At 43.5% G+C, this 13,791-nt stretch overlaps 1 protein-coding gene across 5 annotated transcripts in view; it reads right to left on the reverse strand.

The window, feature by feature from the left end:
• nbr1b (NBR1 autophagy cargo receptor b) overlaps positions 1 to 13,791 on the reverse strand; it is a 75,472-nt gene that overhangs the window by 15,144 nt on the left and 46,537 nt on the right. For 3 of the 5 annotated variants that reach the window (XM_084372606.1, XM_084372604.1, XM_084372608.1), the window contains 8 exons: positions 12,816 to 13,001; positions 12,594 to 12,710; positions 11,204 to 11,279; positions 10,844 to 10,948; positions 9,974 to 10,150; positions 9,452 to 9,718; positions 6,338 to 6,518; positions 5,896 to 6,144 (listed from right to left, as the gene is read on the reverse strand). In XM_084372606.1, the coding sequence (XP_084228732.1) occupies positions 5,896 to 6,144; positions 6,338 to 6,518; positions 9,452 to 9,718; positions 9,974 to 10,150; positions 10,844 to 10,948; positions 11,204 to 11,279; positions 12,594 to 12,710; positions 12,816 to 13,001 (1,358 nt within the window). The remainder of the gene's footprint in view (positions 1 to 5,895; positions 6,145 to 6,337; positions 6,519 to 9,451; positions 9,719 to 9,973; positions 10,151 to 10,843; positions 10,949 to 11,203; positions 11,280 to 12,593; positions 12,711 to 12,815; positions 13,002 to 13,791) is intronic. The other 2 variants (XM_084372607.1, XM_084372605.1) reach the window with 1 other exon arrangement.

Genomic DNA, 13,791 nt, shown 5'->3' on the forward strand with positions numbered 1-13,791 from the left:
GCATAAAAATGGGTTTTAAATGGGTGAAAATGGCGAGGTTCTGAACATTGAACCAAAATGGCAGACTTCCCGTTGGACTGAGGGTATGCGTCCAAGAGGGTTTTTTGTGCGTCTGGTAATGATACATATGTATACCGAATTTTGTTCATCTACATGCATGTAGGAGGCGGGGCTTCAAGTTAGAAATATTCCAGGGGGCGCTATAGAGCCATCTTTTCACTTAACACAGTATGGATGCATAGACGTAATCATGGCCAGCCCCTCTACATGTGTGACCAATTTGGTGAAGATGGGAAATTGTATGTGGAAGCAATGTTGTTTTCGTCAACGATGACGATGACGATGACGATGACGAAATTATTTCGTTGAGGGCCCTTTTTTTCATGACGATAACGAGACGGTGACGAGATAAACATGGCTTTCTGATGACTAAAACATGACGAGACGTTTGTGAGTTTTTGTTGACGAGACGAGAACGGACGTAAATGGTAGTGGGTGGTCTGTCAGACGTTCAAAATGCATGACATTTCTGCTTAATGTGTGTGTAATCTGTCAATCAAAACCTAAAAAGTATCTGCAATGCTGCTGCATCCTATCCTTGTTTGGTCACGCCCACCACCCGGCATGCAGCGCGCATTCTGCTCAACACACCTGCGGTCACTCGTCACAGACTTTGGACCATGGCGGCAGCGTCAAAGGGGCTTGGTGGTCGGAAACGACGAGAGGATAAATGGACGTATTTTATATATAATCCAGCAGAAAAAAAACCCGAATGCACTGTAAAGGGAGATGGTGGCAAATGTGGCCACAAAGTGAGTGGAAAGAATACCACCAACCTCAAGCGGCACCTGAAGGCTCACCACGCGGATATTTTTTCGAAAGTAAGCTCCAATTCCACATATCATTAACATATCATATACATACAATGTTACTCGACAATCGGCTTGTGATACATTTCATAGTAAGCTTATAGTAAGTTTTCCACATACTCCTGGCGCAAATGGGCTGCTAACTTCAGGCTAAAGTTAGCTTTGTTACGCTACCTCAATTCATTAGCTTAGCTTATGTGTGTGTTACTGTACGTGTAGAACATGCAGGGTTTTTGGCAAGTGTAATGCGTTGTCATATTGACCCATGTGAAGGAAAATGAAGCATTTTAGACCGGTTGCTATTCCCCATGTGTCTAAATGAAGAGCACATGTGGCTTCTGTAACGTTCGCAGCATGTTTAGGCATGTTCACATTCAGTGACAGTGTGGTCATCTCTTTAAGTGTTTATGTTCTGTCAGCAAGTTGCGATATGTTAAACAGGTCAAGTTATATGTGCTTTGTTATACGTAGAGTCTGCTAGCTTTAGCCTAAAAGCCACATGTGACGTTGTGCAGCCCCAACCACGACCTGTGCGTTTAGTGTGCTTACAATAAAGTTGGGACGGACACACACACACACACACACACACACACACAAACAAACTCAACAGTACAGATGCATTATAATTTTGGCTGCTGCTCAGAAAGAAAGATCCGAAGGCTTAAGTACTTGTTTTGCTTGTTTGATAGTTAACATGGTAGTATTTTAAGTATTTTTATGATATACCTACATTTGATTGTTTTGTATTCACCTGTAAACCTTTACAGGAGGTGTACGTTGTATACAGAGATAGAGTAATTGTATCCCTTCTTTGTTTTTTCCTTAACCAGATCCCAGAGACCAGAACTCCTAAAGAGGAAACCTGGTGGTCCAAAGAACGACAGGGCACAGTCATCTATCCCAGCAGCCTTCGCCGCAGGATCCAAATATAAGTCAGATTCTCTGGAACAACATGCCAAAGAATATAGGTGATCGCTCTTTGGATTGGACGTACTGGTCTACCTGCTTGCACAGTTGAGGATGAAGATTTCATCCTCAACTGTGCAAGCAGGTAGACCAGTACGTCCAATTTCATCCTCATGATCAAAAGATTTCATCCTCATGATGGAAACCTTTGATAAGAGGCTGACCACACCCAAAAGAACAAAAATAAACAACTTAGTTGACAAGATTTATGATGACGAAAAACAAAAGTACAAAGAGAGGCTTGCCACAGCACGCAAAATAACAATTGGGCTGGACATATGGACCAAAAAAGGACTTACAGCATCATTTCTGGGAATTAGTGCATGCTTTTTTTGCACTGTGGAAAACGAGGCACAACACATATTGTTGAGACTTGACCAGATCGCCCACCCACACACTGCAGAGTGTATAAAAACCAGTGTTGACCGATGCACAGAGGACTGGGGAATACCTCAACACAAAATTCTGACAGTCATAACTGATAATGGAAGCAACATGATTGCAGCATTCAAAGCTAATGAACTGGATGGATCCACCTGCTCCGAGGATGAATCCTTCGAGACAAGTGACTCTGAAGACTCTGAGGTGGTTGAAGACCAAAGGTAAATGATTTCAGTTTGCTGGTAATTAACAATTTCAGTATGTCAGTCACATTGAGTTATGCTAGGTTATAGTCACTTATAGCTATTGTTTATTGTATTGCATGGTGTTGTTCATGGCAAATTTACTGAATTTCCTATATAAGATTAAAAAGGCTCTTTTTCTCTGTGTTTTTGTCTTATGTATCTAGGTTTGCACCCATAGATAGAACCCCCTGTGTTGTACACACACTGCAACTCGTGGTGAACATGATCCAGAAAGATGCAAGTGTCAGCCGACTGCTGGGCAAAGTTAGAGCACTTATCAAGCTCTTCCGCAAGTCATCGGTGGCAACTGAGCGACTGCTTCAGCTGTGTCAACTAACTCTGGTCAAAGACTGCCCTACTAGATGGTCCAGCACATATCTGATGATATCACGGCTTCTTCAAATCAAGGACTCAGTAGTTCAAGTTGCGGATGGGATGAGCTGGGACTATCTACTGCCAAGTGAGTGGCAGAGGCTGACTGCTCTAAGAGATTTACTCCTCCCCTTCTCTGAGCATACCCAGATGCTCCAGAGCAACACACAGTCTTTATCCCTTGTTGTGCCTGCCCTTCTGGACTTGCAGGGTCATCTGTCTGATTTCCCCCATGCCCAGGGTTGTAGCTTCAAGGACCTAGCTTCCCTGGCAAAGAAGATGAAGGCAAACATGGACAAGCGGTTCAGCTGCTTTCTTGATCACAATGACTCTAAGTTTTCACCCCTCACTGCTGCTGCATGCTTCCTCGACCCGACAGTTTCACCTGAAGCACTCTTTGAAAATGATGACGAGCAAATTAAGGCGCTTCTGGGAAAAGCAGAAGATTACATTGCTCAATTGGTGCCACCAGTTGTACGGGAGGAGGAGGCTGAAGATGAGGAGCCAGAGGAGCCAGAGGAGGGAGAAAAAGAATCCAAAGAGGGACCACAGAGAAAGCGGCCCAGATTCAAATTCTTGTCAAAAGCAAGCCGGCCATCCAGGTCTAGCTGCTCAAAGCCATGTGTCAAGGAGGAAATGAAGAAATTCAAGGAGCAGCTGTCACAGCCTACAAACAAAGAGACTGCCCTTGAATTTTGGGCTGCGCAGAGAGATTCTGTTTATCCGAGCCTAAAACCTATCGCCTTAGATCTTCTGGCCATGCCAGCATCTCAAGCATTTGCTGAGAGAGTCTTTAGCATTACAGGTGACCTCAGTTGTGGCCGTCGAAATAGAGCAAGAGCCATCTTGGAGAGAAGCACTTTCCTTAATCTGAATCGAGGTCGGTAGGCTAATTTTGCTAACAGCAAGCTGTTACTATTATTAGTACAGATACAGATATGTGATTGTGATATACTGTTTGTTCTTGTTGTGAGACGGGCCCCCCTCTAATTAATGTTGTTAAACGTTGTTGTTGTTGTTTTTATTTATTGAATTTGCTTTAAAGACCCAATACAGTGTTTACAGTATTTACAGTATTCAGGGTTGTCTTATTTATTTTGTTCCAAAAACTTCAAGTGTCATGTTTGTTTCATACTTTCAAGTATGTATAACTTACAACCTACCTCACTGTACCTCAGGAATTTTTATTTATTTAATTACTTTGTTTTACAATGTTTGCACAAGTTAAAGATAGACCGGGGTTGTATGATGTCTGTTTGTACAAATAATATGCATGCAGACAAAGTCAAGATGAGCATATGCGTTCCTCATCCATTGCTCATATTTTGGGCATGTGTATGTTCATTGCACATTCTCAGAAATAAAGCCACAATTGCTGAAGTAAGAATGTTTTTGTTTTTGGCTTTTTTTGGAGTAATGAACATTGATTCCACTGTTACCACTTTATCAGTGTGTAATGCATAATCCTTAGATCAGAAAGTATTTGCCGTTGGGTGGAAACCTTGTATGTCTAAAACCATTCCTTTATTATTGTAATTATTGGTGAAAATAGCTGACCTACAAGCTCACAATGTGTTGCAATGTGTTGAACTTGTAGATCTGCTACTTTCACAACTTATGTGTGACACTCTTTTATGATGAAGTAGGTCATTAATTCATGAAGAAAAAAAAAAATTAAAATATGTTGGAAAAACGTTGAAAAGTTGAAATATGGAGATAAAAGGTTTCTGTCCAACAGCACTTTCCAAAACGTATTGACCTAAATTAATTTGTTAAAAGACTATACTTCTTTTGTTTTTTAACTAAAACTGACTAAAACTAGACTAAAACCTGTTTGAGTTTTCGTCGACTAGAACTAGACTAAAACTATCACATATAGAAATAGCTAAAAATTGACTAAAACTAATAAGCATTTTAGTCCAAAAGACTAAGACTAAGACTAAATCTAAAATGGCTGCCAAAAACAACACTGTTTGGAAGTTATAAGGACTTCCTGCGCGATGGCGAAGGATCGAAATTGACCGCACCGCCACACCCACCAAGCACAACGCAGGCTGTTGAAGGTCTAAGGATGCTACTGAGTGAATGTGAAGTCTGTGGTGTTAAATCTGTAAGACGAGTTAGTGAAAGTATGAGGCATAGACATATTGGGTCCGTACAAATTGGAAAAGCCATAAGGGGGCTCATCAAAATTAACCGCACCGCCACGCCCACCAGGGATATCGGAGGCAAAAGCTTTTGACAGGGTGTCATCATCAAGGTCTCAGGATGATACTTAGTGAGTGTGAAGTCTGTGGCGTTAAATCTGTCGGACTAGTTAAATAAAGTACGAGGCATAGAAATGAAAAAAAAATGAATGGGGAAAGCCATAAGGGGGCATTAGGGGGTGCTACTGAGCTATCGTGCTGCGCATGAGGGCAGTTGTGGTATTGAATTAACGTACTCATGGGTAAGGAGCTACAGGCCAAATCTGGTGAGTCTGCGAACATCCTAAAGTCCCAAAAACAGTGTAGGAAAAATGAAAATCGCTGCACGCCATTCAAGATGGCAGACTTCCTGTTGCAGCAAAAATTCCGACAAAAATCATTCCTGCCTAAATCCTCGAGACCCATGACTCTTGCGAATTTCACGACGATCCGAGAAAGTTGTCACGGGGACACAGCGACATTAGGTGGCGCTATGGAGTCCCCTGGCCACACCCACCCTCAATCATGTTGAATTCTGATGTGGGCGCGCACATGTGACGTATGTTCCGAGTTTGGTGAGTTTTGGGGTATGTTCATGCCGCCAAATATGCAGTCAAGTGGAAGGAAGAAGGAGAATAATAAATAATCCTTACAGATACAATAGGTCCTCGCACGAGATTCGTGCTCGGGCCCTAATACAGAAAAAACGTTGAATGAGAAGGTGTGTCCAGACTTTTGACTAGTAGTGTACTTCTACATCAGAGGAAGTTGAAAGTTATGTCATGTCGCTAATATTAACCTTAAATTCAAAAGGCCTGCAGTTGAACATTTTCAGTACATTGATGCTGCTGTTGGTATCCCACCCTTCATACTGACCTGGGTGTGACGATGGCCTTAGGCTGTGCCACCACTTCGGGCGTCAGTGGCTCATCATCCAGCGTCTGAGAAGTACAAAGCATGTCGTTGGCGCTGCTGGTGCCAGACACCCCTGTACCTGGAGCCACCTCGGCTTCGTCAGCCTCACCCATCTCACCAGTCTCACCCTCTGGGGTGGAGCTATCCATGTGGTCAGGGGGGTCTGTGGGGCTCTTAGCTGGGATGTCACCAGGCTGGGACAGAGCAGAGCTGCAATGGAAGAAGGAATGGAGAATTAAAGGATGTGTGACAACATTCAGCATGATGGTCAGATGGTTGTCTTGTTTCTTGCCTCTTATTTTTATGTGTCAACATTTTTTGAAGGCGCCACAGATTTCCAAGACGCCACAAATTGAACTGCATGGCAGCTCGTGCTGTTACGGAAGAGCCAAAAGTCACATACCTGTACATGGACTCCCCCAGTGGCCGACTGGTGTCAAAGCAGTCAGGGAGGATGATGATGTAATCCTCTGACGAGGTGGAGGAGGAGCGACTCCTCGTCCCTTCTCTCTTCTCCTCTCCCTTTTTCTCCTTGTCCTCCTCTGGGTTCCTCTCGCCCTCCATGGGAGACGCCTCAGTTTCATCTGTGATGGGATCAAGAAAACAGATAAGTGTTGCAGACAGATACAGAGAGCATAGTCTATAAGCACACCACAGATTAACGTCAAGGCCATAAATATATGACGCCCATGCAATTTCTTGAAACTTTTTAAACTCTACACACTGGAGTGAGTATCCTTGCCAATATGAATCTGACAGCTTCTCAGTTAGCTAAAGGTGCAATATGTAAAAATTGGCCACCTGTCGAAATCATACTCCAAACAAATAAAAAAATATCAGCTATGTGACTAGACTATTGGCTGAACCTGTCTGTAGCAGCTTGGGGCACCAAGGGAGGAGGAGGTTTTAATGCCTGGTCTGGGGAGGACCCTGTGGCAGTGGGGTGTGGTTGAGGCGCCGGCTGCTGGAGGAGAGGGAGGAGTGGCTCAGCCGGTGCTCAGACAGCTGGACAGAATCAGGTAATCAGTCAGCTATATAAGCACGCTTGTAACCTGGTTCTGGTCTCTTGCAGTAGGCTGGGTCCTGGGAGGGGACCTGAGCAGCGAGGACAGCAGAGACGGCAGACGCTAGAAGCCCTCAGCCGAGAGAGAGACGGCTGTTCCTTTATGTTTAATTGTTTCTTTGTGAGCCACGCTGTCTGCCGGCCTGTAAATAAAGCACGGTTACCCTCATCATCGGACACTGTCTCCTCCTTCCTGCCCTCCCCAGTGAGCACTGAGGCTCACAGACCCATTTGGGAATGCTGGTGGGGAGCGGTGCTGGAATGGGCACCAGAACCAGAGCTGGGTGGGTGGGAAACGGAACTGGGCTTAGCATTCACAAATGTGGACACAGCCGGACCAGGACCCAACGCACCCTCCAAGACCAGCAGTGGCCAGATTGACAACAGGGCTACAGTGACTCACTATCACCTCAGTTTGGTACATTTATCAAAATCATACATTTTTTTACAGCATCTGTATTTATGACTTGCTTTTTAAGTGTCATGCCATTTAAAAGCCAAATTATCACATCCCTTAGTACGTTAAGTTCATAACATTTTATCAAATAAACCAATCACTTTGAGTGTGGGCGTATGGACATGGTTTGGATGTGAGGAGATTAGGTTTGATCTTAAATATGACCGAAGTAGAAAACACTGTAGAAGTACTGTAGTTATTTATAAACCCCTACTTTGATGTGGAAATGACTTTATCCTTCTAGACTGACCAAAAGTGATTTTCCTGCTGGTTGTACACAGTGCAGGTATTGCAGTTTAGAACACACCAAGCCTGTGATGAACTTTGTACAGGCGGGACACCCACCCAAGCTGTGTGTTTGGGCTTGTTTGTTACTTGGCTTCAATCTTTACCATCGCTGTGATCTTGTCTTCCAAAAAATTAGATTTTCTCTTTTGATACATCTCTATTAAATTCTCATTTATGCTGCAGTAATGACAAGGCAGGTGCTGTCACTTTAAGTTGATTTGAGATTTATAGATCACAGGTGTGTAACTTACAGGTAGGATTCTTAAAACCTAATTAAGCAACGTTTTTTATGCTCAGCACAATGAGGCTCCTGGTCGCTTTAGCTTTACATCTGTCACAAAAGTGAGCTTGAACTTAAACGTGTGCTTGAGATGTTTGCTGAGAAGGCAGAAACACTACAGTTAAGAGCTGCTGAATAAATAATGGTCACTGACTAAATAAAATAATAGTTGTAGCATACTTGGCACTCCTTATCATTCACAAGCCACTTGCTCGTAATAATGAAAGTAATGATTCAATTACGAACCACAAAGAGACAGAGATTAGAAGAGATTAAAGGATAACTACCGTTTTTTTACAACCTGGACCTTATTTCTAGCAAAATATATGATCATTTTCTCACCCAGATAACTTTGGTGTCATTTGGAGTCGTTCGGACGAAATTAGATCCAGTGTAGCGCCGATATATCCATATAATGCGAGTGACGGGGCAGCGACACACAGCCTCTATATAACACATTATCTGCTGCGAAACTAGTTCATTTCACCAATATTTTGTCATGATACGCTCGTGCTATTCCCCTCTGAGTCCGGGCTCGTCCGTTATCAACATCCGGGGTCAAACTAGCAGTAGCAGCTACAGGTAAACAAGCCGGCAGACAGCCTACAGACCCCGGATGTTGACAACAGACAAGCCCGGACTCAGAGGGGAATAGCGCTAGCATATCGTAACAAAATATTGGTGAAATGAACTAGTTTCGTGGCAGATAATGCTCATAAAGGCTGCGCTTCAGTGCCCCGTCACTCGCATTATATGGATATACGCGGCGCCTCACTGGATCTAATTTCGTCCGAACGACACCAAATGACACCAAAGTTATCTGGGTGAGTAAATGATCGTATATTTTGCTAGAAATAAGGTCCAGGTTGTAAAAAACGGTAGTTATCCTTTAACTTTAAATTCAAAGCCGAGTTGAAAGTCTATTTGGGTTTTGTCAAGTGAAGTAGGATAAAGGGGCAATATGTAGTTTGGAGACGAAATTCAAACTCAGAATTCTAATATTTACAACATTAATGAGGTAATAATACAAACTCATAAGTGAATCAACAAGCTGTTCTGAGAGGACAATAAGGTCCCAGAGCACTGTTTGAAGCTAGAAAGATGGCAGGGTCCGCCACATATAAACAAAGTGAAACCGTATAAATTGTGTTGTCCTTTAAGGTCGGTTTGTTTATTCAGTCATGAAAACACAGAGTTTGTTTATTTAGTTTGTTTGGGCAGAAAAAAAATCAGCCAATGATCTTTCTTTAAAATTTCTTCCACAAAACCTCATAGTGCACCTTTAAGTCTGTCTCAGGTCCGCACCTCTGCAACAAGCTATCTATTCAAAATAATGCACTTGTCTAACCAAACACCGCTCTCTATCACATAAAAAGGTCCAATCAAAAACTGTTGTTCTATCTGATGACCAGCTCGACCACTCTGTCACCTGTTGTCTGCTCCTGCAGCGTGGAGGTCCTGGGCAGAGCATGGAGCGGAGTTGGTGCTGAGCTGGGGGCTCCCAGGGTCAGGGCCACAGACAGCGGAGCAGGCAGGGAGGCTTTCAGCGGGGGAGGGAGGGAAGCTTTCAGCGTAGCCGGTGGTTTCAGAGCATTTTGAGAGCTGCTGGGGCTGCTGTCTGGGCTCTCCTCTGATTTCACCGTTTTACTCTTCATGCAGGAAGAGGAGGAGCCGCCCTGAGCAGCCGGACGCACCACTGAGAGCAAACAGGAAGTCCACTGTCAGAGACTGTACTGTCATACTTTTCTCTTCCAGTCACATGCAAACACATGCAGATGCAGGCAGAGTAAAAATGCTTCAATCTGAATTACTGCTGGAGCTGAACACACAAGTCAAAAATATTTATTCACTTCCTCTGCTCTTACTCTCATGAATCAAAACCTCAGAAACTGATGTCTGGAATTAAATTTGAAGACAATGTAGAAACCAACCAACTAGCAATCTGACTGACCTTTACCTGTCCCAGAACGGGAGCATCTCAGAGGGGCGTGGTCAGGGGCTTCCTCCAGGGTCATTGAGCGAATCACAGTCTCACAAACAAACTGAGTCCCACTGATGTCATCCTCCCCTTCCTCCTGAGCAGGGACACCTCCTCCTTCTGCTCCTGATCCTGCCCCATGAGGGACATCTGATGACCAGTGACAGGGAGACAAATGTTACACCACACAGACTACGGACCTCATTCATCAGGAAGTGTGTGCTCATTTCTATGCATAAAACTACATTTATCACTTTCTTTTTGTATGTGTGTACATGTAGAACCACTGCTGACCACTAGGACCAACAAACCCCTGGTGGGACACAGATGTAACTGCAGGAAAACTGATTCCTAAATACAGATGTACCGATCAACTCTACTGTCAATTAAGTAAGCATAATTCTGTCAATTGACAGATTGCCAGTTACAGGGGCGGCTGTAGCTCAGGAGGTAGAGTGGGTCGTCTAGTAATCGGAAGGTCACTGGTTTGAATCCCGGCTCCCCTCAGTTACATGTCGAAGTGTCCTTGGGCAAGATACTGAACCCCAAATTGCTCCTGATGAGCAGTTGGCCCCTTGCATGGCAGCCTCCGGCATCAGTGTGTGAATGGATGAATGTGCCAAGTATTATAAAGATGAGCTGTCAGTAGACTGGAAAAGCGCTATAGAAATGCAAGACCATTTTCCATTTACCATTTTATTTTTTACTTGGAAAAACCCACGCACAAACACTGCATGCGTTGACAAATGTGGCATCACTTTCATTTACCAACTGATCAACAAAACCCCATCAAGAGCCTTAAATTAGTAGGCTAACTAGGCTATGAATAGGAAACTCCATTACCCATGATGCTATTAATGACTTCAGTCTCTTCCTGGATGAGACCCAGAGAAGGACTGCCTTTTTCCTGCAGGTGGCCATCTTGAGGGGACATGCAGGGAGTCATGTCTGGAGGGAGAGAGGATGACTGCTGAACTCAAGTCTGTTGATCAGTCAGCTCCCTGCAGTTGCCAACATGTTACACTGATACAGGTTTGTTCCTTTGTATTTACAATAGCAGCTGCTACAAAAAAACTACTGTATACTGTATCTGTGGAACATTTTATTGCATTTTATCATATGAACTTGGTTGATGCAAAGCAGCAGTATCAGTATGAGTTTGTTCCTGAACCAACCAGCAATAACTGGTAGAAGTCTCCTTACCAGCAGGGGTGTTGTTCGGGACACTCTCCAACTCTTGGACAATGTTGATGTCCAACAGCTCGAAGGACAGAAGATCCTGAGAGATCAGCAACAACAGAGAACTCATTAAAGCCTTCCTCCAGTGTATTTTGACATTTTTGATATCCTGACAATTTTGATAAGCCACAGTGTGCCAAATATTTTTAATAATTTTGTGCTCAAAGTCAATAGATTTAAGCTGAGATAACAACATGCGACTATAGTAGAATTTGGGAGTCATACATCATCCTCCAATAGGAGTTATACAGGCAGCACAGCTCCTCTACAGGGCAGTGCGTAGCATGTGAGTGGTCGAACAACAGATGGTGAGAGAGCTCCCGGTGACTGTGTTCAGATGTTCAGGCGTTAGTGACCGGAGCAGAGGGTAAAGTTTAGCAGAGGAGCTGTCTAGTGGCAGTAAATGTACAGCACAGGTTACAGTTTGACCATAAATAAACTATGCATCTCCTAAATACAGAAGACCTTCTGTTTGAGTGACAGCTAGCACTATCGCTGCTAATATTCATGCTGCTGATCCATGACAATCTTGATGCTATCGCTAATCTATGCTAGTGATGTTGATCTTGCTAGAACGGCAGTCTGGTTGCGATTGCAATAACTACGTATGACTATTAACCATGGCCCAATTCGAAAAACTGACTGGGGGGTGGCTTTAAAGATGCTTTTGAACTGCATTATGGGAAGTGTAAGAGGCTGTGTTTTGGGAGTATGACCTGTTCTAGAGATTAAAAGTCAGGATATTTCAGCTACTGCTGTTTCTCCTGACCATTTCTTGTGTGTGTGTGTGTGTGTGTGTGTGTTTGTATGTGTGTGTGTGTGTGTGTGTGTGTGTGTGTGCCTATCTTTAGTGTTCCCCAACTATATATAAGTGCACACTAAATCAGTGGAGTAACACCCAGTCCACATAGCCTGTCTGAGCGGTGCTTGTGTGCTAAAGAACCTCTTACTTTTCATGTTGGCGCCCATGTGAACAAGTTTAGGCAGCCGCACAGCTGATGTATGCTAAACAGCAATGTGACTGTGTGACAGTGATTATGAGATTGATGATTGGTAATATCCTAATTTCATAAACATACTGAACAAGACATTTCATTTGCACAAACTTAAAATGTGTTGTTCCAGCTTCATAGGCTTCCACATACTGTATCTTCATCAGTTCCAGAGAATTATACATTTTACATTATGGCTAAAAGAGCCCAGGTATCAGATTGGTACTGGCCAATATCAGTTTAGGTTTATCACATTCAGTACAGAGTGAGAACAGGTTGGATTGGTGCATCCCTAAAAAAATAAACCTTTGTTGCAGCCTCAGTGCAAGGTGTACAGCAGTGTAATGACTGCAAATGATTACCTGTGCAGTGAGCAGATCAACAGAGGGGATGTAGTACTCTTCTTGGTCCACTGACATCAATGGTTGCTCCCTAGAAGGTGCACAGGCTTTTCCATCCTTTGCCACTGGGTTCTTACCCTGCAGACAGGGTAAATTCAGTTAGAAACTGAGGACATCCATCCATCAATTCAATAATTTAATTTATTTAGTTTTCCTGTCTACACATCCACCCATTCACTCTACCTGCGGTGTGACACAGGGTGACACTAGTATCCCATCAGCCATCATAGGTGCTGGGGCCAGAGGATCGACCACAATGCTGCACCAGACTCTAGGTCCAAACTGCTCTCCAGTGTGGGCCAAACGCCAGTGGGAGGTGTAGGAGCCCTCCACAGTGGGAGCACACAGTGCTACACTCACTATGCCCACCTGGACAAACAGAAGGAATCATCAACATTTCAAAGAAGTAGTTATCAGAACTTTCCATAAATGCAGCCGCTGCCTGCCATGTTGATGAGTCTTTCTATGATTCAATTTTTGTTATATTTGTAGAAAATGGAGAATGAAGAACGACTGAGCAGCAGCAGTGACAAGCCCTTTTCACACAGAGACGCCGCATTATCGCCGCAGCAACGGTTTGCCAATTCTCCACCATTGGTTGTTCACACAGAGCCGAGCAGCTCCGGCGTAAAAGACGAACCAGAGTATGATTCACACAGCAAGCCGGCGCAGCGGCTCCAAAAGATGATGATGATGACGTCTGTGTGTTTTTTTCAACATGTTTCCCGGTGTCCTCCTGTTTATCTAAACATGTACCCGCTGACTGTTTATAATCATATGTGTAACACTAACAGTAAGAGAGGTTAGTCTGGGGAATAGTATGACATAAATATCTAAAATCTAAGTTCTAGGTGGAGGATTAATAAGCAAAACACAAGTGTAATATTTAGACAACATCCAAGTGTATTTATTCACCATAAAACAATAGGAGTACTTCTCTCAATAAGTGCTAATTCACCTCTATGTTATGCTTTGACAAAATGGTAAAATAAAATACAGTGAACCAGGTTCAAGTGAAATGACATGTACCTCTGTTTACCCAGAGCTCTCTAAGATCACAATGAAGAAATAAAAACAAAATGCTTCAATTTCCAAATGTAAATTACTGTACCCGGGTACTTGAGATAACTAACTTAAATAAAATCACCTCCACTGTAAA

The sequence above is a fragment of the Pagrus pagrus genome (genome assembly GCF_965226575.1).
Source record: "Pagrus pagrus genome assembly, chromosome: 13".
In the NCBI taxonomy this organism is placed as follows: Eukaryota; Metazoa; Chordata; class Actinopteri; order Spariformes; family Sparidae; genus Pagrus; species Pagrus pagrus.